Source organism: Rhinolophus hipposideros (assembly GCF_964194185.1).
Source record: "Rhinolophus hipposideros genome assembly, chromosome: 11".
NCBI lineage: Eukaryota > Metazoa > Chordata > Mammalia > Chiroptera > Rhinolophidae > Rhinolophus > Rhinolophus hipposideros.
This window is the reverse complement of record NC_138057.1, coordinates 34845938-34872744: the sequence shown is the minus strand read 5'-3', so window position 1 is coordinate 34872744 and position 26807 is coordinate 34845938. Positions and strand designations below refer to the sequence as shown.

The 26807-nt window shown below is 40.0% G+C and overlaps 1 protein-coding gene across 6 annotated transcripts in view; it reads left to right on the top strand.

Moving 5' to 3' along the window:
* KANK1 (KN motif and ankyrin repeat domains 1) overlaps nt 1–26807 on the top strand; it is a gene marked incomplete at its 3' end in the record, with an annotated part of 188063 nt that overhangs the window by 111645 nt on the left and 49611 nt on the right. For all 6 annotated transcript variants that reach the window (XM_081066307.1, XM_081066305.1, XM_081066308.1 and 3 more), the window contains one exon: nt 19352–19471. In XM_081066307.1, the coding sequence (XP_080922433.1) occupies nt 19435–19471 (37 nt within the window). In that variant the 5' untranslated portion in view covers nt 19352–19434. The remainder of the gene's footprint in view (nt 1–19351; nt 19472–26807) is intronic.

Genomic DNA, 26807 nt, shown 5'->3' with positions numbered 1-26807 from the left:
AAAAATCCACATATCCACATTGGCCTGTATTTCATGATTTAACCACAGATTATATTTTTGGCCTTTAATGATATGACTTGGCCACAAAATTAAATGTTTGTTCCAATAAGCATTTGTTAAATACTTACTGTGTGCTGACCAATACTTACTCTGTGCTAGACCAAACTTGTGTAGGAATAATGAGAGGACTAAAGCACGATGGTAGGTAGACCCCTGGAGCAAACAGTTCAGGGCAGGGCAGACACCTAATAATGTCATTGCTTGCCCCTTTGTTTTACTTTATGTTTTTCTAGGTTTGTTTAGGATATCTATTTTGGTAGTTACACAGACTTTTGGAAAATAGGAATATTACCAGGGCACCACAAGAAAATGCTTTTTAAATATTTAAAAATAAATTGTAGTATAAATATATGTTCTGTTTCCCCATCAGGGAATAAGTTATTCCAGATAGCTGCACTTTCCAGATGGCACAGGATTTATCCCTCTAATTTTGTCTTCTCTGTCTCTCTCTTACTTGAACCATTTTGGTTTGAAAACTTTGTGAAATTGATTACACACGTACAGACTTTCTTAAACAATACATTGAACATAATTGAAGCTTCTCTTAGTAAGTTAGGTCTATCTTACTTTGTCAATTATTATCATTGTATTATGCTGTAATATTAACAGTGTCCCTAGGAATTGTACACTTTATAGGGCTATTTGCCCCAACATTCCTACTTTTAAAAACATCATTTTTAAATCTCTTCTCTTGTGATAGGAATTTTCCTTTGCTTTACTATGACTTTCTAAAGCAATCCTATGATCTTATAATCTCATCAGAGCCATTGGGAGGAAAAAAACCCTAAACAAGCAAATTTAATAGAAACATGTGAAAGGAGAGTGAATTGTCCACGGATTTAGGGTTTCTGTATAAGCTAAGTTCATGGATATTATAGTTTTGATAGTTTATTTATTAATTATTTTCTATTCTCATTGGTGTTCCAAACAGAGTGGCTAGACAAGTAAATACTACTGAGTAGACATGTCCATGATCACATAATGATGTTTTATCATACTTCTTGGCATTATACGAGTAAATAAGTATGCTGTGTTGTACTTATATTGAACTGATGAGGTCTGAAAAATAAACAATTACAGGAGCTTCAATTTAATAAGACTATCACTTTATACTTCTGGTTTTCTCTCTGCCTTTCCATACAACTTAATCCATTATAACTATTTATTTTTGGCACTGGTCAGGTCTCTAATGAAAACTATAGGAAACAAGTGTAGTTTTTAGTGTACACAACTATTTCCCCATTAAAGTGTATTTAATTCCTACTCTCTCTCTCTTTTAAAAATCATTTCAGTTTGCTTTAAGGGAGTGATCTTAAAGAGAAAACCATTAATATAGTTGTTTGTATGCACCTATGGTGTCAAATGAGGAGAAGCACTGAAAAGGAAATGTTAGAAGCAAAAGTTCTTGCCATGATCTTATGAAGTATTCCAAGCTATTTTTTCCTTGTTGACTCCGAAAAACAAATACTGAACAACCTCAGTTTTCCTTCTTGCCCACATAGATAGCAGAGACGTGAAATCCAGCCCCAATCCAAGACCTTCATTGAGTAGTTTGGGGAAAGTGTTTTCACAGAGTTGTTGTTGAAGTTTAAGGAAATCAGGTCTAAAACTAAAGAATCTCAGTCAATCTAGTATATTTCAACCTTCTGCTTTCATGGGCACCTCATACAGCTAATCTGCCTATTAGAGACCACCATTTCTGGATCTTTCTTCTCCTTGATCTGTATTAACTACATACCGGTAGTAAATTCCTTGTTTCTTTCATTTGTCTCTAATAGGATTATCTCTCTCTCTCTCTCTCTCTCTCTCTCTCTCTCTCTCTCTCTCTCTCTCTCTCTCTCTCTCGACCATATACAGAAATAGAAATCTATCAGTTCCTTTTCTTATGGAATTCATACTTTAATTCAAAAAAAAATTGTACTTAATTAAAAATAATTTTGAACATTGGCTATCCTAGGCTCTGAGTGCTGGATACTCAGAAAACTAGGATCACATAATCATTGCACTTGCAAAGCTTAAAGCCCAGTGGGAAAGAGCAGTGTGCTGGGAGGGAAAGTCCAGTCCCGCAAATACCATTTCCGAGGCACATGCTGAGTGGAGCTCACTTCTCTGAACTCCGGTCTCCTTATCTGTTTCAGGGGGAAAGTATCTCACGAAGCTGTTTTGAGGCTTAGCTGAGATAATATACGTGAAAACACTGTGAAATTGTAAAGCTGTGGACATGTCAGTTGTCTTGTTTGGTTTAAAATAGAAGCTGGAAGAATTTTTATCCCAAAACCATTTATATAATCCAGTTATGAGACTCATGGTAAAGGGAAATGATGAACTTCAATGTCAAATGCTGCTCCCAGGAGAATGAGATTGTATTACTGGGAGCCTCTAATTCTAGAAATCATTTTATTGGCATTTATGCTAAGTGGTGATGACACGGACATGTTTGACATCACACATTACTGTCAACCTCTCTTTACATCCACAGTGCATTTTTACTGCATCTCATTAATATAAATGTATTGAGCCTCATGGCTTTGGGATGTATGTAAGATGCCTGTTTTATAGTTGGTTTCTAGAGTGTTTTTTATAACAATCTCCCAGTGTTTCTAGTTATTGTTATTCCCCTCCTTCATCTTTCTTTTTCTTGCTAGTCCTTTAAATGTAGAGAGATTATATGTCCCGGTTTGCCTGGGACAATCCTAGGTTATGCCTGTTGTTCCAGCATCCCATCATATTTAGCATTTTTGTACTCTCAAAAGTGTCCCAATTTGAACCGTAAGTTATATGGTCACCCTGGCTCAAGGCATTTAAAAACAAAAACAGAAAAATGAACTGAAGAGCCAGCAAATTAGTGGGATTGTAAAGACCTGTAATAACTGACCTCAGCCACTGAACTGACTTAACAGACTATGGACTTGATCCAATGATTTCCTGGAATGCAGCTTACAGATTTAAGGTCATCGTGTCTGATTATCAGTACACAGCTCAGCAGATTTCCTAATAAGCTGTTAAGACTAAATCGAATGTTTGTCCACACTGGCTCAGAACAGTAACTTTGACACTTCAACGGTTTTCATTCTAGCATAGCTTGTTGGAGCTTGAAGCCTGACATTCCTTCTTCAAAGCCCATCAAGGATGTCATTCTGTGTGGGCCTACACATTAATGTGGCAACGATCCTGTTTTTGACCATCGTTTACCCAAGGCAGCCAACGAGGGGGGCGGGGGTGTAAAACATGTCTGTGGTCCCTTCTCCATCTATGCAGCTCTGGTGGTGAGACTCAAGGGAATGAGTAAGATGCAGCTTAGAGTTTCAGGCCTACATTGTAGCGCGTCTGCCACACCCTCTTCTCCTTTAGAATGAGAAGGCAAGACTGAAAGGTCCACAAAAGAGAGAAAAGTCTGCAAGGAGGAAGGTGCCACTCTCTGTGTGCTTGCAATCCCCAATATGATGGAATGAAACTGTCCCTTCCTGCTGGCACTAATATGAAAACTGTATAAAGGTTAAGGAGATGCCCTACTGTTCTGGTATGTGCAATCTTAGTGTTTTCATAACAGGGCAGTTTGAAAACAAATGCAGTGCATGTTATGCTTGGTTAAGAGCAAATGCATATCTCTGCCTTTCCCTGTTGACAGCTGTATTGGAGGTTGAGGGAGGCCTCTGTGCTCATGAGCTTGAAAGACATCTTGCAAAGTGCAAGTGAAAGGTCAGAAAATAAAGAGAAGTCAATGGAATGAATGGGTCATCGTACTGCTGTCCCCTTTACTTTTCCAGAGAGGCAAAAGTGGTGTAAAGATCTCTGTTAAAATAGTGCTTCTCTCCTTAATGTGGGGCTCTTGTTGAAATGCAGATTCTGAGACAGTACGTCTGGTTCGAGGGCTTAGGGTTCTGCATTTCTGACCCGCTCCAGGGAATGCTGGTGCTTCTGGACCGCAGGCCACACCTGGAACGGTGAGTGGTCAGGAAAAATGTGTGCTCCAACTGGCTCTGACTCTGGATGTCACTGTTGCACCATAGGCATGTTAGAGAGAGACAAACAGCACCCTGGCCTGTCAAGAGGAGCTGTGTTTTAGTGAGAGATGAGCGCAAGCACGGTCTTCAGTATTGTTTCCAGTCTCTTTAGAAATCTCAAGGTATCCCCCTCAGAGGCCCAGTGTTCCTGCTAATGCAAAGAATAAAGAAATACACATTTCATGGACTTGGAATTCCAGTAAATGGCTCCTTTTCTATCTATTACTGGCTATGAAGAAGTGGAGGAGACTAAGGAAATAAAGGGGGGAGCTAGAGCAAATGCAGAAAAGCAAGTTTTATTCCCTCCTGCTTCCGTCATAGGGGAAAAACTATGATGTGCCTTCTGACAGTCTCTTCTGACAGTTTTAACCTTTGTTATTGCAGAAAATGTCCTCATCTGCAAAAGAAGGATTTGAATTTAGAGGGTTTTCAGAGCCCTTTAGATTGTTAAAACATAGCAAATAAGAGTGTTATACAACACTATATATAATATGTTCCTATTTTTACTTTAAGAATGTGGTTTTCTTTCTGTAAGGGCACCTCCCAAATAAGTGTGTGTGTTAGTAGACATACATGTTTTTTGTATTTTTGTATTTTTTCCTGGTTCTCTTTCTTTAAAAAAAAAACACACTCCACTTTGTTGTCAGGTGGACCAAAGTTTTGCTACCCCAATATATGCCTTTTGGGATATTGATTTTAAGTGGCTTATTAAGAAACAGAAGACTCAGAAAGAACTTTTGACCTTTTACCTGCCTAAAGGAATTCCGATAGAAAAACCTGCTTAAAAGAAGGGAGCCATCACCACCTCAGCATCATAATATAAACTAAATGGGCAGCTGGAGAGAAATCTAGCAAAACCTGTTTTTTCCACTTCCCTCTGTGTCCCATTGTTTCTGGGTGGCCCAGCAAGAATTTGTGTACCTCATGTTTGCTTTCTTATCTACCTGTGAATTACCTGCTTTCCCTTTGAAATTCCAGACCCCTGCCCTCCTTCTTCTTTGTCCAAAATAGTAAGTAAGCCTCAAATGTGATGCCTCCTGGGTCTCATATTCTTATGGAACCCCCGCATGTCCCTCTGTGATCGATTGTGGACATTTTCTCCTATGAATCTGTCTCATGTTAATTTGGTTATTAGCCCCGCTAGAAGAACTTAGGTGATGGGAAGAAAATTATTTTTTATGACTCCCAGTTTCATAGCTTCAAAAAATATATTGTTTTTATATACTCTGTAGTTGACCGTATTAAGTTCTGCTTCTGTAATACTCACTTAAGGAATCCGGCCTCACAGTGTCAGCACTAGCTGGAACTGTCTTCCGTGGTTAACCATCATTTCCTCTAAGCATCTGCTTGTTTTGGGGGGTGTACGTGCATTACAGATCTGTTGAGAGGGTAAACGACTGCTTGGGTCCAACTGTGTGTATTCAACTAAGAGTGTTCTGTCAACACACTGACCTCTTCAGCCTTAGGACAGAAGTCTGGAATGCACTCCTATCTGCCTTCTGGCTAATTGGTTACACACTGAGCCCTATGAAGTGTAGTGAGTACTAGAGCAATGCACGTCAGTCACGGAGTCCTCATTCTCAGACTTCTGAATGAGAGAATTAAAGTTTCTCTATACATTTCCCACAGAGACAATGTTCAGAGTTGGGTTTCATAAAATATGAATGACTGTGAGCCAAGGATGAAGAATAGACATAACGTTGAACACCTGATATTGCTAACGGAATTCAAACTGGATGAAAGCACACTGATTGTATACAGGGAGATTTCGAGCCGTTGTTTGGAGGGTGTGTTTACTGTACTAAAAGCAGGGAACTTAGGTCTGGATTCCGGTTTCATTGGCCCTCCCATGCTGTTTTGGGGAGTTTAAATTAGCACCTTTCTACAGAGTGACCTGACATTATCCATCAGACTATATAGACTCTCTTTTCATCTCAAAGATCCACTTCTTGAAGTCGATCCATAGCAAATTATTGGGCAGTACACAAAACTGTATGTAAAAGTGTATTCCTCAAAGTGTTTGTAATACCTTGTTTCCCCGAAAATAAGACCTAGGTGGACAATCAGCTCTAATGCGTCTTTTGGAGCAAAAATTAATATAAGACTCGGTCTTATGTGACACCCGGTATTATATTACATTACATTATATATATTATATTATATTATATTATATTATATTATATTATATTATATTATATTATATTATAAGACCCGGTCTTATAGCAAAATAAGATGAGGTCTTATATTAATTTTTGCTCCAAAAGACACATTAGAGCTGGTTATCCGGCTAGGTCTTATTTTCAGGGAAACATGGTATGAAAAAATTGGAAATAACCTAAACATTCAATAATAAAGGAAGATCAAATAAAATGCAGCACAAATATGAAACGGAATACTCTGCAGGCATTAAAAAGGAGAGATATACATATTATCTTGGAAAGATGGCTATAATACTAATATAATGTTAAAAGTTATAAAGTAACACAATTGGAAACAATATCTTTGTGTGTGTGTGTGTGTGTGTGTGTGTGTGTGTGTGTGTGTATAAGCACAGGGAAGAATTGGAAGCTGAACACCAAAATATTGATAGCAGTGGAATTATAGCTGATTTTTAACTTTCTCTCTTAACACTTTATTATTGAAAAATGTAGTATTATTACGTGGGGTGGAGAGAGGTAATTGAATTTGAAAGGGGTTGGGAAAAAGCCACTCCTCTGGCGCTGAGTTGGAGGAGAAACCCTGGAAGCCACTGTTTCAGCATCTCCTCAGAATTCTCTGGCTGGTCATCGCTATGGCAGCAGGAGTGCCCCCAGGCCTGGGGCCTGCGAGGCAAGACGAGCGTCAGCTGACTCATACCCAGTGTTCCATACAGTGTTACTGTATTTGCCAGTAAGGGCCCTGGGGAGCCTTGTGGCTCCCATGGGCCCAGGATTTAGACAAGCAGAGTCACAGAACGTCTGTCATGCCTGGAAGTGTCATTAGGGCTGTCTGAATTTAGCTACAAGGAATCAGAGGTCCAGAGTATTTAAGGAACTCTCCTTGAGTCCTGGAGGTAGTTCGAGGCCAAATTGAAATGAAAGACACTGGCTGAGGCCCAACATGAGACCAGCAGTTCTTTGTGATTCTCACCAAAAACTAAGTGTTTGAATAAGAGTAGGTGGTTTCCACTGAAACAATGTAAGAGGAGTTTGGAAAATGACCTAGTGCCATGGGTTTCAAATCAGCTGGAAGACTTGTGAACAAACCAACCACTGGGCCCACCTGCTGAGTTTCGGATTCAGTGGTCTGGGATGGGGCCCAACAATATGCATTTCTAGTAAGTTCCCTGGTCATGCTGACTGCTGTTCCAGGGACACACTTTGAGAAACGGTGACCTGGGGAGTAAGAGTCCCATGAGGCAATGTATTTTCTAAACTTCTCTGATAACAAGAATCATCTGGGGAGATGATTCCCCAGATGAAATATATGTGAAAAATATATATGTGAAAAATATAAATTTCAACTCCATGCCAGACTCACTGGATCGGAATCAATGGAGAAAGTCTTGGGATACTGTGTAATCAGATCTGGGGAAACACCAGTGCTATTGGGTAAGCCCTGCAAACCACCCGTGGGACAGTGAAATTTATCTCTCTAAACCAGAGTGTCCTCACCCTTTGTGCATGCTTTCACCCGATAACCCCACCCTCCCTAGAAGTGTATCTTCCTGGATTCATCCTCATTTTTAAGTAAATCCTAAGCCATTCTCGAAAAACAAATATTTTTGTTTCAGGGGCCAAATATATTGTGCAAAAGAGATGCCAGAATACCTGCTTTCTGAGAACATCCGACATTTTACTGAATTCCCTTTTTATAAGCATAGTCACAGTTTGAGTGTGTGTGAGAGGAAGGAATGGAAGAAATGGAAAGGAAGGGAGGAAGGAGCATTTCTAGAAGTTCCTGGTGATGGCAATGCTGCTGGTCCACAGACCACACTTTGAGAAGCAGTGGACAGACCAGTGGTTCTCAAACATACGAGGTGGGACAATTAAGTTCACGAACTCATCCTAGAAAAAGTGCCCCATACCTCACTGCTGAATATCACTACGGTCACCTTCGAGGTACTCCCCTTGGGAAGCTATGCACTGATGCCAGCACCTAGTCCACCCTTCAAAGCAATTTTGGAACTCTTTTTCTGGAATGGCCATCAGAGCTGTCGTCATATTACCCTTGATGTCCTGAATGTCATCAAAATGTCTTCCTTTCAATATTTCCTTTATCTTTGGGTAAAGAAAGAAGTCATTTGGGGCCAGATCAGGTGAGTGGGGAGGGTGTTCCAATAGTTACTTGTTTACTGGCTAAAAACTCCCTCACAGACAGTGCCCTGTGAGCTGGTACATTGTCATGATGCAAAAGCCATGAATTGGTGGCAAAAAGCTCAGGTCATCTAACTTTTTAATGCAGCCTTTTCAACACCTCCAAAAAGTAAACTTGGTTAACTGTTTGTCTGGTTGGTACAAATTCATAATGAATAATCCCTCTGCTATCAAAAAAGAGACATTTTTGGGACAAGTTTGCGAACTTAATTGTCTAATCTCTGTAGCACATTGGAATTTCCTGGAAGATCTTTGAAAAATACTTCTGCCTGGGTCCCACGCCAGGAAGTAATTTAATGGGTCTGTGGTGGGGCCTGGACAGTAATTTCAGTAATTAGCCAAGGTTGTGAACCACTGTGGGTCCCTAGCGTAGAAGGGAATGAGTTAGGAAGAGGAAGGCCTGATGGGGAAAACGGGGCTAAACATGGCCTCACGCACTTCACGGTGTATGTGGATCTCCTGGGCATTCTGTTCGGGTGAAAATTCGGATCAATAGGTCGAAGTGCGACCCAAGATTCTGCTTGTTTAACAAGTCAAGCAGATGCTGCGGCTATCAGCTTCCGTATCACCCTTTGAGTAGCAAAGGGCTTTAGAACAAACACATGTCAGTAACTAGCAACACATAGTTTTAATATGTATTTTTTAAAGTGCAGAACAAATAGAAGCAAAGTCAATGGGATGCAGACACCTTAAGTGAGACATAATAGATATTTTGCCCTTAGTGAACATTGACCTTCCCTTGATGGATAGAAAGTTTTGGTTTTGCTTCTCCCTATCCCCTACCTGTAGTTTCAAACAAATGTTTGTGGATGAATTTTGCTTTAGTGTGACACACAGATACTAACAGGTTGCCCTCTGCTCCCCTCCCCTCACATTCCCCCCTATCTGCCTGGATCTCCTTGTTCTCAGTTTGGGGATCTTGCCTTCCAGCTTCCTCATTGCCTCAGACTCAGGCCTTCAGGTGTTGTCACACAGGAGGCCAAATGTTCAGCAATGCCCCAAGGCCCTCATTTCAGGACCTGATGGCATTTGGCTCTCGTGCTGTCAGATTGCAGCCTTCTTGGGACATAGCTTCAGCCTGTGTTTCTGGCTTGAACCCAACCTTTCTGTGCTGGGTTAGGGGTGAAGCCTTTTCTCTGGCAAGCTCCATCCTCTGGCACTCTCCTAGTGTGGTGGAGTTGAGACATTGCTGTCAGAGACTTTTGGAAGAGGGAATGAGAAGTAGGGCAAGGGAGAAGCAGGACCTCTACGCGAGGAGGAACGAATTGCAGTCCCACGTGCCGAGTCTGCTTCCCGGGCCCGTTGCATTTCCCAGCTGAACATGGCAGAAGTATATGTGATTGATGGTGTTGACCATTTGAAATTGGTGGGAATGACCCCAGGGGTTCTCCTGTCTGAAGCTGACCAGGAGACAAGGCTCTCTCTCCTGGGAGTGGCTTGTCATTCGTCATGCTGTCACCATGCTGCTGCTATCCAAAGCATCCTTCTTCAGTGGAATGGGACACTGGCAGGAAACAAAGGCTATTTCCTATGTTTAAATTAAATCTTTGTGGCAGATGCCAGTGTCCCCAGCCTTACGCCCTGGAATTGCCCTGCCTTGCAAGGATAGAGGAATATCAGATCAGCAGGACTTTTGCAGAGTCATGAAAGCAGTGTACTTGTCCCAGCAGGACAGAATGTTCTGAGTCTCCTATATTAAAAAGGGAAAAGCTTAAGTGAGATTTGTTTCAACAAAAGGAAAGCAGCATTCAAGATTTGCTGGAACAGCTTGTATGACATGTGAAGGGCAACTTGAACTTGACTGTGGCTGGGGCACAGTAGAAACTAATTTTACCTTTTAAAATCTCTGGATTTGGTTTCTGTTTCCAGCTTTTCCCATAACCATGTTCAATCAAAGTACATATGCTATATCGATAACACAGTTTAATATTTGGGGAATTTTGTCAGGGAGCAAATTACAAAGTACCTCCTGGGCTGGGCACTTGCCATCTTTTAAGTTTCTCTTAAATGAGTCGGAACTTGTATGTTCTGGGGAAACATAAGAACATCTGGAAGTTTCTGTTCATGTGTAACTGAGCTTTCTGCTATAAACAGTGGAAAATAAAATTCTAAGAAAATCAATGTAATATCAAAGAGCTGGTTATATCTTCAAGGAGAAATTCTCTACGTGAAGTCTTAAACCATTCCTGAAAAGTCCAGAGTCCTTTTGCCAAGATATGTAACTAAGGAAGCCCTGACCTACCTCTCCTTGAGGATGGTAAACAAGTTACTGAGAAATAGGCTCATTTATTTTATGTTACTCATTGGCTTTAAAGGACTTCACTTTCCACTTAGAATAAAACTCACTCACCTTCCTGTGGCCAACAAGACTCAGCAAATCTCAGAATCCAGCCTCTGATCCCCTCTTAGCCCAATCTGCACTTTCCCTCTCTTAATAAACTCAGTTGCTCACATACATAGAGCTTTATCCTGCTCCAGAACCTTCAGACCATCCTTTTACAGAAAAAAAAAATTGTTTTTAATTTTTTTAATTGATGAAGACCACTTGATTAATTTTTACTTTTATCGACCTTCTTTTTTTGGTGTAATGTCTAGAACTCTTCTCTAAGCCCTAGGTCTTGCAGATCTTCTGTTTTCCTCTAAAAGTTTTATAGGTTTTTTTTGTTTTACATTCAAGACTATGGTTCATTTTGAATTAATTTTTGTGTGATGAATGATTAAGGTCAAGGCTTTTTGTTTTATTTTGTTTTCTTACCTATACATAGCCAAGTGCTGTAGCACCATTTTTTGAAAAGATTTTCCTTCCTTGATGGAGTTGTTTCTCGGCCATTGTGGAAAATCGAGTGGCAGCATTGGGTTGGTCTGCTTCTGGGCTCCATGCTGTTCCCTAGATCATTCTTCCCTCTCTTACACCCCGGTTATCTCCGCCCCGTCCCTTAAGTCTCACCTTCTGTGTCATTTCCCTAAAGAAGCCTGTAAGGATCACCCAATCCCGTTCTTCTCCATACCCTCATCTCCAGCCCTAAGGAGTTTGGCCTCTATTATTCTCACGCGACACGTGTTTTTGTTTTTGTTTTTCTCTATCATGGTATTTAGCATAACTTGCTCCTAATTTGCTGGTGTGATTGTGTCAGTATGTGTGTAATTCCTGCCTCTAAGCCCTAAGGAGGCAGGGACTGACTCTGTTTTGTGTATCCCTGCAGTGCCCAGCAGGGACCCTGTCACATGCTGAGTGCCCAATCAGTATTTTTTGAACGAATGGGAAAAAGGAAGGCTTCCTGGGGAATGTTTTTTAAATCACTTGGTACCGTTTTCTTAACTTCAGAGGATATTCCTGGTCTTGCAGCCTCAGGACTTACTTTTTTCCCCATTAACTCATCTTTGAAGGCAGTGGTTTTAAGAACCTTTGACCTGCAGCAGAGGCACCAGGAGGACTTGTTAAAATGCAAACTGCTGGGCCCCTCCAGCAGAGTTCACGATTCAGGAGGTTGGAGTGGCCTGAGAATTTACATTTCTAACAAGTTCCCAAAAGATCATGCGAACGAACGCTGCTGGTCTGGGGATCCCACTGTGAGGACCACTGTCCGTAGGTTAAGAACCTTAGGATGTGTTCTGGTCCCCTTTACTTAGTGACAGTCCCAGGCAGCGTTGAAGCTGTCCGTCATCAATGGTACTGATCAATTTAAGAGGAATCGCAGCCAATCCCGGAAGAATGAAAGGGAAAATATCTGCTACCGCAGTAAATAGAACTGCACATTTAAAATTTAAATAGGAAATGATCAAAAGCCTTTCAAACAACACTTGACTACTTCTCTTACATCTGTGTCTGTTACATTTTGGTTCTTTAATATTTGAACAGGCAAAAGCATTGACATTTTAACTCATAAGCTGTCCCCTGTAGGATGATTGCTAAGTGAGAGCAAGACTTGATTAGTGTGGACAAATTTATAAAGTCAAGGATTCGGTTTCTGCTCTGGTCTGTTTTCCCCAAGCCCTTTAGAGATGAACCAAAGCAGTTCAATCAGTACTATTTCATGTGCTTATACTGAGTCATAAAATTACTTTCCTCTGAAGTCAACAGGAAATGTAAAGGTGGCAAAAAACAAACAAACAAAAAAAGTTTCAATACTAATTTACATTTGTCTGCTCTTCTCCCGACAGTTTCCCCTTTTTTGCAGAAGAGCAGATAGTGTTCAGCCTAGGTTGTTATGATCTGACGAACTTTCATCACAGAAAATTTCCTGGAAAGAAAATCTTCCAGCATCAGTTTTCTTTAAATGTTCAGGAAGCTGTGTGGGTCCCAGCAACCCATCTGGAGCAGAGCCAGTGAAGGGCTTTGAAAGTATTTGCAGGCTCTGAGATGGTTTTAACCCGTTTGTTGGCAGCACTGCCCTTTGCACACTCTTAGTCGAAAGATACCGATGTGCTTTCATGGCGCAGAGTAGATGTGGACGGGCAGAGAGTGTCTGCAGGAGAGCCGGGCACACCCCTGCCCACTTTTGTGCACAAGTAGGCAGATCGTAACATGGGAACTCTTTTCCAATAAGGCAGAAAACGTAAGTAAGGCATTGCCTTTCAAAGTACAGCTGATCTGTTAAGCACACTCTGACCTACATTATCTTCGGGCCCATAGCACAGATCTCTAGGTGATTTGGGGGGAGGAGGAGAGTGGGTGTCTGCGTTGTTCCCTACCACATCTTCAGTGCCCCAAACAGTGCCTGGCACATCATAGGAACTCACTTGTTGAATGAATGAATGAATTTATTGACTGTGTCTTCTTCCATATTTTCTCTTCATTGTCTGCAATGGAACTTGTTCCTGTGGTGTAAATACGTCCTCCAGCCTCTTCAATATGTTACTCCAAGGAATAAGTTTGAAAACATAACCGTTTAAACAGAAAATTTCTCACATGGGCAAAAAACAATCTTTTTTTGGCTACATTATACATGCAAAGAAGAGTCCAGGTAAAATTCTAATTTAGATCTTGTTTGATCATTGAGATTTTTCCTTCACCTATATCCCACTCATATCAAGAAAAGTATCTGCTGTATTTGACGAGGCCAAATGATGTGGGTCATAATTACATAATTTGGTTGCAAAATAACCAAGACTTGGTTAATATTACCCCCCACAATTCCTGTGGTAGGAGCCAATATTCGAAATCACTGGAAGATAAACTGATGATGAACTGTGGCCAGAGTTTGCACTCAAACATACTTTTTAATTAAGTTAACTTTTAATTAACTTATTGACAGAAATATGTGGGCAATCATACATGGTGTACAGTAAGGTAGACAGGCTTTTGAATGCCTGTTTGAAAGACTGACTTATTTAAAGAAATAAATGAGCTTTGCATTTTTTATTAGGGTAAAAATATATGTGTGTTGGTGTTGGTGTGTGGGTTTTTCACTGTTTTGTTTGTTTGGTAGAATCTGTTTCCTTTATATTTTTCTTTAGCACCCAGTCTCCTGATGTCATCTTTCTCTCGGTCAATTCACTTTATTTACCACTAAGCACGAATAGAAGCAGACAGTGCTCTAACCACCGCGCTAGTATTAGCCGTGCACTTTCTCATCTTCTGCCTTTTAAGGTGCTATTCCTTCTGCCTAGAATGCCTTCCATCTTTTATGACTTAAGCCTAGTGGTCACTTATGAACACAGTTTTTGGCCACACCCACCCTTTGGGGCAAAGTAAGACCACCTTTCTGTGGATTGGAGTTGACCTGTGTATACACTTCTAGGCATTTTCCTTGTGTTGTGTCTCTGTCTGCTTCCAGCACTAGAATGGCTCAGTGCTTTAGTTTATTTTATTCGTATGTCTCCAAAATAGTGGCTGGTATAAATTTTAGAATGTCATTGGTCTTTAAAACATGTTAGGGTAATTAAAATATACATATAGTTAAATGATATATGGGAAAGAAATAGCTTTGGGATAACAATAGCTATATTAGGATTGTGAGATAATAAATGATCCTTTTTTGCATGTTGTCTTTTCCAGATTTTAACTAGTTATTTATATTGCTTCCTTAATTTTATTAAGTGAAGAAAAGCATTCTGTGATATAAAAGAGACTCCAGAACTTTCAGAATTGCTGTTTCCCCTGTCATAATTGTCCCTTTGAATAGCAAGGTTCTTATTATAATTACACTGCCCTAATTCCATCCACTTTTGAAACTCCTATGATTCCACTGAGAGCCTCCCACATGTCCTCTGTGGTGGAAAATTTTTTTTTTTCAGTTGAAAAAGTACTTAACTTTTGGCCAGAGTCACATGACATTCATAGCCGAATGAATGTAAGGAACAAGGTTGATAAGCTGACTAGTATCATGTAGAATCTAGGAGAGAGTGACACGGTTTAGTACTGAGACGTTTCTTGTATGTCATAGAAGCACGTCTTCGAGCTCTTACACACGTAAGCTCAAGGAAGAAAGTGGAAAATACTGCCTTAAAATATATAAAATTTTGAAAACATAACTTTCTATCTGAAAAGGATTTGAGCAAAGCATCCTTGCGATAAGCATATATAGAGGGTGCCCAAAAAAAAGTATACACATTTTAAGAAAGGAAAGAAAAACTGTATTAAAATTGTAATACTCAGTATATACTGATAACCAAAGATGAATACCAGTCACATCATCAGCGTAATTTTAATACGGTTTGTATCTTTTCTTAAAATGTATATACATTTTTTTGGCACCCTCTGTACTTCCCTCAGGTGACTGCCTTGAAAAGGACCTCGCTCATTTATGCGTGTACGCTCTTATTTGTTAAAGTGATAAGTGCCCTCACTCAGTCACACAATCACAGGGGCTGGCCCATGAGTTCTAGGGCCCGACTTGCTTAGCTCTGAATGTGGCTGTATCACGTACTAGCAGAGAGACTTCTGCAAGTTGTAAACCTCCCCAGACCTCAGTTTCCCCGCTATAAAATAAGGAGAGACGATTTTAGTCCTCCATAGGGTTGTTTGGAGTTTTAAGTAAGGTTATAACTGTTAGATGTTTTAAAAAGGGCCTTGAATGTAACCATTTCACCCATTCTAACATGCACATAGTTTTACATTTTAACACTTCTGAAATGAAGCTGCATCTTACAATTAATGTAATTTTTTGAAAAGCATCTCATCATCACCATTTAATCAGCAGTATCTTTTTTAAAGCAATGATTTAATAATGGTGCACCTTAGGGTATATTACATGTTAGATTTCAATAACAAATAGTATGAGCTCAAGAAATACTAGCTGTCAACAGCAGTGTCGTCACTGTTGCCATTGTCATCATCTTGGTACTAACCAAAGACGGTGGCACTTGATTGGTTGGCAGTGCTATATATCAGATCAGATCTCAGTTTCATCTGTTTGTTTACATTGATGTGTTCTTAGAAAAGATCAAGTGAGCTGTTTTTCATATTGGTTTTGTATGACGCTCATGGAAAGTATTTATGGGGTTAATTCTTGCAATGTCTGCATTATTCTCTGCATTGGGGAACTACTAACGTGTTCTTCAATGCAAATTGGTGTCTTGAAATAAATAGAGAAGAAGAAGCTAGATTCTTTATTTTCTCTAGTGATGTAGTTTCCTAAATCCTTTGGAAGACGTCTTTTTCTTAGTAAGCAGAACTAAGCCACCATTGTACCATTTAAGATTTACTGGTTTGCAATCTTCTCTGGGGGAGAAAAGAAGCAGTTTATTGATCTGTAACAGAGAATGGATCATGGCCAAACCTTGTCTGGTTTATACAAAGCACTGCCCCAAGAATCTGCATGTCATTAAGAAGACTGAATCTCAAGGGGATCAAATATATGGTGATGGAAGGAGAACTGACTCTGGGTGGTGAACACACAATGGGATTTATAGACGATGTAATACAGAATTGTACACCTGAAATCTATGTAAATTTACTAACAATTGTCACCCCAATGAATTTAATAAAAAAAAAAAATTTAAAAAAAAAAAGACTGAATCTCATAATTTGAGACCACTTGTCAGGCATGAACGATAACTAAGAAAAATCGATACACAACATAAAACTTGTTTTTTGCACAAACGCTGCCCCATGCCCAGTGACAGGGATGACTTGTTATTTTCCCACTGATATGCTTGTAGTTCCTAATTTTAGGCTTCCCCCTCATTTTGATTTTATTGTTCAGTTTGCAGGCGGATGAAAGAGACCAATTTGAATCTGAGTTAAAGATCTGCTGCTGGGTGAAAAGTCCAATAAGTGGGGAGAACCTTGGACCAAAGTTTATGACGCTTGACTAGAAAGATTCTGGGCACATCTCCATCCAAATACCTTGACACATACTTCATGCGTCCATAACATATGCAGCTTGTTTCTTCTTGCCTTCTGCTTGCCTTCAAGAGTTTCAATGGTGATATTTACAAGCCATTATGAAGCAAGAATACAAACACACCAGGCTAGAAAGGCACCAGCAAATAGGGATTTCACTTAGGTTTTTGTTGTTGTTGGCTTTTGAAAGTATAATTAGTTGAATAATTCCAGAAGCTGGGCTTCTTTCCTTTGCCCCCTCACATCCCTATTCTTCCTCCTTCAGTCCACCCAGTCCCCACTTTTTCTTTTTTTTGTTTTACAAAGCTACATTTATCAAACACGTACAGTTATTCCTATTCTTACAGATAATGCTCGCTCTATCCCTAAAGCCTGCCTTTGACTCAGCTAGCTCTGACTGCACAGAGGTTACTGCTCTCCGGGGACGTTCAATGCCTGTTTCCAAGAGAATGTCAGGTGATTGCCACATATATAGATTAGAGCCCTCGTGCCCTCCTGGTATGCTTCCAGACAGAAACTGGAGAGCAGCAAGGAGCCTGGTGGCCACCCGTGGAAGGGTGAGAATGGAGACGCTGCTGGTGTCTGAGCAGTCGTCACTGTAAGAGCACACCTCTCAGAAGCAGCCTTGATAACACCAATCCTTTAGAGTTTGCACTGAGTTGCTTTCATGGTATTTAGCTTGGAACTGTGGTGCAAACCTATTCAAACAGTGAGGAAAATTTCATAGCCAAGCAGCAAGAAATTTTCATTCTGTGTGATCAAAGCCATCAGCCATTTCCTCTTCCTTCCTTTTTATTTACTTATATTTCTGACCTCTTATAATCTCCATGATTGTGATCTGGTAGTTTCCTTTTGCCTAGCACTTTTAAAATACTTTTTTCTTTCTCCAATGCATTTTAAAGCAAATAAAACCAAAATTGACAGGAAGTATCTAATGTTTCTTTTTAACAATTATTATTACAGAAGTAATAAAGGAGCTAAAATCATCCATAATTGTATTACCCAGGGGCAATCGTAATAAACATTTTGGTGTATTTACTTCTAATTGTTTTAAATAAATGTCTAAATATGTACATACAGATTTTTAACAAAATTAGGTTTATGATAGAATACAGTTTTTTATCGACATACTTTGAGTATTTTTCTGTATTATTAAAAATTTGTAAATGATGTACTGACATCTCAGCAGCCCCTGGCTGCTTAGATTCCAATATATGTGGATGTGTTATTATTTTAGCATTCTCCTGTTGTTGGGAGGTCATGTGGATTTTTGAATTAACACTTTAATTCTGAGCTTGGAATTTGTTGAGCTCAATTTCTTCTTATTTTGTGGGCGAAGACTTAGAATTTGGGCACATGGAATATTTCTATCTGTACCATGGTTTGCTTTCCTTGCCAGCATTTTTCAGATGGCACCTTTGGAAAAGCAAAGGTTGGAGCAATGTTCTTTCCTGTTCTTTTTCTTGTTTCATTTGTTTTAAATTTTGTGATTGTAACATAAGTCATGTTGTAGTAATCAGTTACTTTTTTTTTTTTTAAACAGGACTTTATTGGGGAACAGTGTGTACTTCCAGGACTTTTATCCAAGTCAATTTGTTGTCCTTTCAATCTTAGTTGTGGAGGGTGCTGTTCAGCTTCAAGTTGTTGTCCTTTCAGCCTTAGTTGCGGTGGGCACAGCTCAGCTCCAGGTCCAGTTGCCGTTGCTAGTTGCAGGGGGCACAGCCCACCATCCCTTGCGGGAGTCAAACCGGCAACCTTGTGGTTGAGAGGACGCACTCCAACCAACTGAGCCATCCGGGAGCTCAGCGGCAGCTCAGCTCAGCTCAATCTTAGTTGCAGGGGGCGGAGCCCACCATCCCTTGTGGGACTCGAGGAATTGAACTGGCAACCTTGTGGTTGAGAGCCCACTGGCCCATGTGGGAATCGAACCGGCAGCCTTCGGGGTTAGGAGCATGGAGCTCTAACCACCTGAGCCACCGGGCTGGCCCTCAGTTACTTTTAAACAGAGAATCAGTATAAAAGAACTGTGTTGGCCAACATGAACCCTGAAGTTTCAAAACTGCGTCATTTGAAGTTTACCCAACAGGACAATGGTAGATGCTCAAGATTTTGTTTTAAGAGGGGTAATTAGTGAATTAAATTTGTGTTTTAGAAGACTTGAGATATCCCAAAAGAATTCACATGAAGTTCATCTTTTTTAAAAAGGTGAACATTTGGTACGACTACTTTCAAATTGCAACTGAGTAAATGAAACTCTTAAACCAATATTTGGAAGGGAGGATAAGCTTAAAAACCAAAAATAGTTTGTGAAGTGCTACATAATGATACACGTTTAGGAGTTCATTTGTATTTGAAGACCACCTTCCTAAAAATTCACGTTTCTGGAGAACCAGTTTGTCTCCCATAAGAGTATTATGTGTAGAGACCTGCTTTCCGTACCGGGCTACAGGTGCGTCTGTGGGCCTGTTACTCCCGTAACGGAATAGCCGGGTCCAGGGCAGCCACCACCTTGATCTCAGGCTGTCATTCCCCACTCGGATTTGCTCTCTCCATTAGCGGTCATCTTTGTAAACAGAGGTCTAAGATTTAGTGTTGTACGTATTTTTAAATGATCCATTCTGATGGGCCTCTCTTTATTGTTTCAGGTTGAATGCGTTTGGGAACTTGATGCGTAAAATTTGCATGACTCCTCACTCCCTTCTGGATCTGCCATTGGATTCTAGCCAGCATGGCTCATACCACAAAGGTTAACGGCTGTGCCTCAGGTAACTCCATGTTCTGGAGAGAGAGAGAGAGAGAGAGAGAGAGAGAGAGAGAGAGAGAGAGAGAGAGAAGAGAGAGAGAGAGAGAGAGAGAGAGAGAGAGAGAGAGGGAGATTGTGTGTGTGTGAGTGTGTGTGTGTAAGTGTATAAATGTATGTCTTTACTCAAACTAATTTCTAATTTTTATTTTAATAAATGGTAGATGATAGCAAGTTGCTTAGATACTAGGATTTAAAAACCAATTTTCTGTCCATTGAAGTTGTGTTTTATTTTGTTAATCTCAGAGAATTTGCTTTTATCTTTAGTCTTTATGTAGAGAAATCAGGTAGGTAAATTATTACTTAAGTCAATTGTATTGAAGTTTGAAAGATAAATGTAAAATCCTGAATGCTGATGCAAGTATAGTGTATGCTCCTCTTGCACTTTCCTTCCCAACCAGAGGCTCTTCCCATCTTGCCTGGACAGCTATTCTAAATCTCTATCTTTTCCCTAAAGTCCCTAGTCTGGCACCTAATTCTCAGTCCAGAAAATGGACTCCTGTCCTGAAAAAAAAAAAAGAAAGAAAGTGGGGTGAGCTGGTAGCAGGGAAGGAAGTGCAAGCTCTGGTTCCAGGTCCTCGTTGTGGGGTGAGGGTAACTCGTGGGGACTATTAAAAAAAAAACACAAAAAACACAAACACAGAAGAGTGATGAGAGAGGAAATGAGTTTGGGTGCTTAAAACCAATTCCTAGTACCCACCTCCAAGCAGCTTGATGTAGCTAAACAAAGGGAAAGGAAACATATATTCTCTACAGTGACTTTCCCAGAGAGGAATGTGCAACAAGCCATATTATGAATCCTAAAGACTTCTATTTCGATTCCTACTTTGGTTGTATCAGAGACCTATATAGTTTACATATCTACTCCAATATTGCTTACGTAAAATTTGGGAGAAATTAATAGAACAAATGCAGTATGTAAGCTGTGAAAAAGCACTTTTGAAGGCCACAGCAGGAGGAAGAGAATGCTGAAGTGGGCATACCCAGCCCATGGATGTGACTTTTTGTTTCGGTAATCTCAGCTGCAAGTACCCTCTCTGGCAAGAATGCCATCGCTTGCCCAAAACCAAACCCAGATAAACCCAGTTGTTTGTCTATTATTTTGCTTGTCCTTCTTAGTGCCCAACTTCTTGAGACTATTATAGATGCTACTGTCAATAATGAAATGAGTGACAATATCTAATATTTAGTATGTACCAGGGTGCCCATGATGCTTTGCTGTTTTATCCTCATGGTAACCCTATAAGATTATGCTATTATCATCACCACCACCACTGTCATCCCTATGTGATGGCACAGGGAAGCTCAATAAGTTATCTAAGTGACATAAGAAGAGTCAGGATTATGACTTGTTTGATAAGGGAGGAGACGGAAACATTGTGAAATTTCTTGAGAGAGTGGGTGGGTTTCAGTCTCCTGTTACGCTGTGATCTCCTTCCCTGTCCTGCCCTGCCCTCGTTTTCATTCACACACTCAGTGGAAGTGGGGCTTGGTGTTTTTCAGGCCTCAGACAGACCCGACCCTCTAGAGTAGGGTGTCAAAGCTGTGGCCCCACAGGCCAGCTGCGGTCAGCAATCCATTGTTAACTGGCCCACAGCAAATTCCAAAAATATATTTAGTTTACTTAAATAAACGAGATGAGGCAGTACGTACTTCACCTCGAGTGAGTGGCCCGGCTGTTTGTGTATTTTACTGCATGTGGCCCTTGGTGAAAAACATTGAAAAAAGTTTGGACACTCTTGCTCTAGAGTCTCTGGCAGAATCCTGTCTTCAAGCGTTTGGATACCTACCCCATTTGTCCCTAATTCCTTTTCCAACTTAACTTGTCCTAGAGTGTCCCTTTTCTCTTTGTTCCTGAAGTCTGATGATCCAGCTATAACCTTTCCCCCTCAACTGGTGTCCTTCCTAAAAGGTCTGGGCACTGAGTTTGAATACAAAGGAAAGCTCTAATTTGTGACTTCTGGGTTTCAGGGTATGGAGTGTTAACGCAGACAGGTATCTGGACCAGGCAAGTGAAGGTTTTTGTTTATTCTTGTTACCATGACGTCTGTAGACCTGTAAGCAAATCTGATTAGAGGCTCAGTCACATATAATTATTTTAATTATATATACAGAGAGAGAGAGAGAGCGATTTCTAAACATACATATATTATATGTGCATTTATATGATGCTCATTATAGAAAAAATTTAAAATATGGATTTGTAGTATTGTCTAAAAAAAAATAAAGCAAGAATTGCTTGTAATATCACCACCAAGACATAAATGTTTTGTTCATTTTCCATATAGTATTTAGATTTTATATATTTCACATAGTTGAGACTGTACTTATAAAAGTCGTTATTTTACCTTTTCTTTTCCCACTTTGTATTACAAAAGGAATATCTGCCTATTGTTTTTGTGTGTGTGTGTGGGGGGGGTTAAGCCAAACTCAAACAATGCAAAAATGCATGCCGGTTATAAATATACTATTTTGAAATATAATTAACATAAGAACATTTACATACCCCAGATGGAGATGGGATAAAGAAGGCTTTATGGCAGCTAACAAAGGCTGATTACTGATCTCTCCTGTGAGAAAAAGATAAATTATTTGGGTAGTTTCGTAGAAGTTTTAAAGGTAGAGTAAATTCTATGTTTTTTTTCATTTTCCAAAGATAAAATATAATATTAAATATGCTTTTTAAAACTCTACTCTCCCTAGATATGTCCAAAAGGAGTCCCCCGACTCCTTCCCCTGGAAAATCACTGCTTTGGACACTATTGAGGATGGGGAGAAATCCCATATGAAGGTGGGGTCAGGATATTGGCAAAAGAAACACTGTTCATGGTCTTAGGACAAAAGCAGACGTAAAAGACGCGCATCCGAGAAATGCACAGCCAGCCATGCTGTGCCCTTGGCTGCAGAGCCCATCTGAGGATTGATCACCCCACAGTCGCATCCCTGTTTATTTAGAGCAGGGGTGTCCAAACTGTTTTCAACGGTTTTCATCAAGGGCCACATGCGGTAAAATACACAAACAGCCGGGCCACTCACTCGACGTGAAGTACGTATTGCCTCACCTAGTTTATTTAAGTAAACTAAATATATTTTTGGAATTTTCTGCGGCCCAATTAACAATGGATTGCGGGGCCGCAGTTGGCCCGCAGTTTTGACACCCCTGATTTGGAGCTTCAACTGAGTAAGGGACGCGTCATAAGTCCTTTTAAACTCTGACTTCTCCATGGAGTCCTACACTTAGATTGGGTAAAAGATGTTCATTTGAAAGTAAGAGTAGTTAGTGAACGCTATAATTTGTAAAATGTATTACCATACATTTCAGACACACAAAATGCATAAAGGTTACATAAAGAATCCATGTCCATACCACCTAACCTAAGAAATAATCTTTACTAGTATGTGGAACATAGTGAGTGTCTCTACTGTGCAGGTATTGTTCTGGGCACTGAGGATACAGCAAGGACGAAAATGGACAAAAATGTCTATCCTCAAGGATCTCACATTCTAGTGGACATTGAGGTCTCCTGTGGACAGAGCATCCAGATGAAAAAGAGGACATATTGATACTTTAAAAGTATTTGTTGTTTATCTGAAATTCAAATTCAACTGAGTGTCCTCTGTTTTTATTTGCTAAACCTGGCACCCTACCTGTGTCTCTCTCCTCGATGGCATCTTGTTTTTTACCAACCACACTGTCAACATCAGTCAGTTTTCAGTGTTGTCTCTTTTTCACCAGATCCTTCATCCAACTTCCATTGACTGGCCCACTTTTGTTTTTATTAATTTAAATCATTTTTTTTCTGCTATTACTAAGAGTACCCTGATGTCATTTGTTATTTGTTCCTATGAGCACCGTACGTTGATCATGACTGTTTTCTGTTTTGTTTTTTCTTATAGCTAACTAGAAAGTACACGAGGGTTGTTGGTTACAGCTGGATTTCTGTGGAGCTTAGAGATGGGGACAGTCTACTTTTTCCCAAGTTTCGGAATCATGTTGTAAACTGGATGCATGGATTGATACCTCCCTAAACACTAATTAATGTTGTGAAACTTTAATTAGAGCTTAGAATCTCCTTAGAAGCCAAATAACAAGTAGCTTATTTGTCAGATGAAGATAATAATACCTGTCCTACCGTCTTCATAGGATTGGTGTGAGAAAGAAAATAAAACAATAGCCATCAAAACACTTTTTAAGATGGAAAGTGCTGGTCAGATGTCAGAGGAGATCACTGCCCTTCTTGTTCTGCTGTCTCTGTCATGAGCTCCTGATCCATGAACCCCCGTGTAGGTGCCCTCATGCCAGGCCCCGTCAGATGCTGTGACACTGTGGCAGGAATTGTATTGCTGTCCTGAGTCTACAGTTAAATGAAATAAATAGATGAGCCTGATGGAGTGACTTTACGCCTTGCATCATCTTTATTTTTACTAACACTTGCCTTTTCTAGTTCGTTGTAGTTATTCCCCCTCTTGCTATTTCTCTTTCACAGGCTAAATAGACATACATATTTTCCAGACAGATACATCATTTGCTTAGTTAAAGTCCTTATTGAACGGTATTAAAATTTGGTTATGACTTTAAATTAATCTAATACATTTCATAAAATATTGCTACCCTTGTCAGTTATGTGGCTCCAGGTTTTGTCTCCATGATGATCTGAAATGAGGTTCAAAGGCCACAGATAAGCCCTGGTCAATCAGACAGGCCAGAGACTCCTCGCAGGACTGGTAGAACGCTGCGGTGCAGGGCAGTGCAACCCACTCTCGGTTGTGTAAATATTTTTTCTGGGCAGGAGCATTTCTCAAACAGAACTCTGAGCCCACTGCGGTGACCTGGACAGCAAGAATTGCATGCCGCTTGTCAAGTACAAGATCAGTAGGCACTGACAGGTCTGGCTAGAACCAACCTGGTGTTCTCTCAGACCGTCTGTAAAGAAAGTCCCGGAATACAGCAGAGGTGGTGTGTTTGTGGTGGAGAGTACTGGACCTGTCGTCTACATTAGCATTGCTCCAAAGGTAGAGGGTGAGCTGATTAGAAACTGGGGCTGCTTTAGTGTGTGGGTGCCCTCCATGACCTTCCAGGGTCTCCTGATTGAATTTGCAAAAGGATTAAATGTGTGTTCGTAGTGGTGCTTTGCAATCTCCCATAAGTGGTGTGTTCCGTGGTGTATCAGAAGAGTTGAGAGGGTAGAACAAAGTTGTCCAACCTGAAAACGTAGATAAGAGCTAGAGGAGAGGGTCTTTTTGATTTTACCTGTCCAACCTCCCTTCCTTACTTGCAGATGACAAAATAGAACTTGCCCAGCTCACAGCTGGTTAATGACTAAGCCAGAGGTTCAATATGGAGAGTCTTTTTCCTTTGTTCAAGGCCTTCTGTTGACATTAAAAATCAGATGTGTGATGTCTCTGAAGTTCTGATTAAACAGATCAAGGGGAAAGTATGTATTTCAGAAAATTTCATAAAACCCAAAAGTAGAATGGTTAAAAATAAAATGTCCTCCGTGATAGAGCTTATGCTGGTAAGTTCTTTTTTTCTTAGTGTGACTCATACTTGCCAAATTAACAAATGTATCTAATGCCTTATATGCATTTAGTACATCCTGCAGTTTCATCCTATTATTTGATGTGTTTAATAATTGAACTTAATTAGGTTAAATTTAAAAGAAACTTAGTTTATTGAAGGCTAATTTCACACTGAAGTTTATAAATGAAATAATTTATTTTCTTGGAATGATGTTTGTTTGAGGAGATGGGTTTGTTTGTTGTTGTTTTTTTAAGTAAGAAGTAGTTACATTTGAATTTTGTTAACTGTTAAAATGCCAAGACCCCCTACCAATAGAAAGCCCTGGGTTTTGGAGTCTTGCCTGTCTGGTTAATCATATAATCAGAACCCCAGAATTCAGCCCCTGGAGAGGATGTGAAGAGTGCCTCCCTGATTGGGGCTTGCCTATTTTACAAACTCTTAAGGCTTAGGTTTTAACCTGTAGCCAGCTTCACCTTACAAGCTTTGAGCGAGTCGTAATGGGTTGTCAGATTTCTGACAGGCAATTCGCTCTCCAGCTGAGCTAAGGAAGAATGATTTATCTTCCAGTGAGTACCAGCCTACTGGAGTGTAGGAAGGATAGAATCTGGACTCCTGCTTTTGGTTGGAGATTTCTGCCCAGAAGCTTTGTGGATGCCAACAAGAAAGAAAAAACACAAAATAAGAACCTAACAGGGAGATTTCACTGTGTTAAGAACTCAAGCTGTTGCTGTCCTTCTGAGACTGCTTAGGGAGGCAAAGGATTAAAACAACCCATCCTACAAGGATTTGAATGTCCTCTGCCCTGCTCACCCGCAGACTTCCCATCATGAGTATTGGCATTGATGTCTGATTATGCACTTCCTGTCTCTCTTGAAGGACTTGGATAGGCTAGCTGAGCCCATCAAAAGTATAGCTCATTAGCTTCCTTTTTCAGGGTTTGCCTTCTTCCTGTGTCCTGGATAATTCCAGTTCATCTCCTTTGTGTTGTTTCTGAGAAAGGTTTGTATGGGCTTGGAAAGTGAGTGACTCACCCTCTTAGTTTCTGCTTTGGGGTCCTTTTCTATAAAAGGCTGTTTGATTTGATCTGGCATGAAAAATATTAGCATCATTCTCAAATTCACAGAAGTAGTAAATTCTTGTTCTTTTCTGGCAACAGATTTAAAAATTGCGTTGAGTAGACTTCTCTAATAAAAACCTCAAGGAGGACCCGATCAGGGAATCAGCTTTGATAAGATTCATTCAAACGGTTGTAGAAATTCTAAGTCAAAAAAAAAAAAAAAAAAAAAGAAAATGATGATGCTCTTTTTCCTCTCTTGGCTTCTCTGTTGGATATTTTTGGAGTGAGCTATAACTGATTTACATTTCCATATGCTTTAGAGAAAATATGCTCATGTTTTAGAGGCTAAGCGTGGTTTTGCTTTTGGATTGCAGTTCATTATGAAGCCTGAAAACAAGAAGTTTTTAAATAATGCAGCCCATTTGTATATAGAACTTTAGTGATCTCACAATTTAAAAATAAGTATGCTGCTATTTTGAGAATTTTTTTTTTTTAATAGTGACCAGATTGCTAATCCTAGCAGTTCTTGGAGCAAGCAAGCCATGGCTGAAAATTCAGATGAAATAATATTCTATGATATGCAGAAAGCTTTTTTAACCAACAGATAGGAAAAGCAGAACTATAGACATGAGGAAAAACTGGACCAAGGGACAAATTGTTGGATTCATGGGATTTTGTTCTTATCCTAAAAGTTAAATCTTTGTACTCCTTACTCCGTCTTGT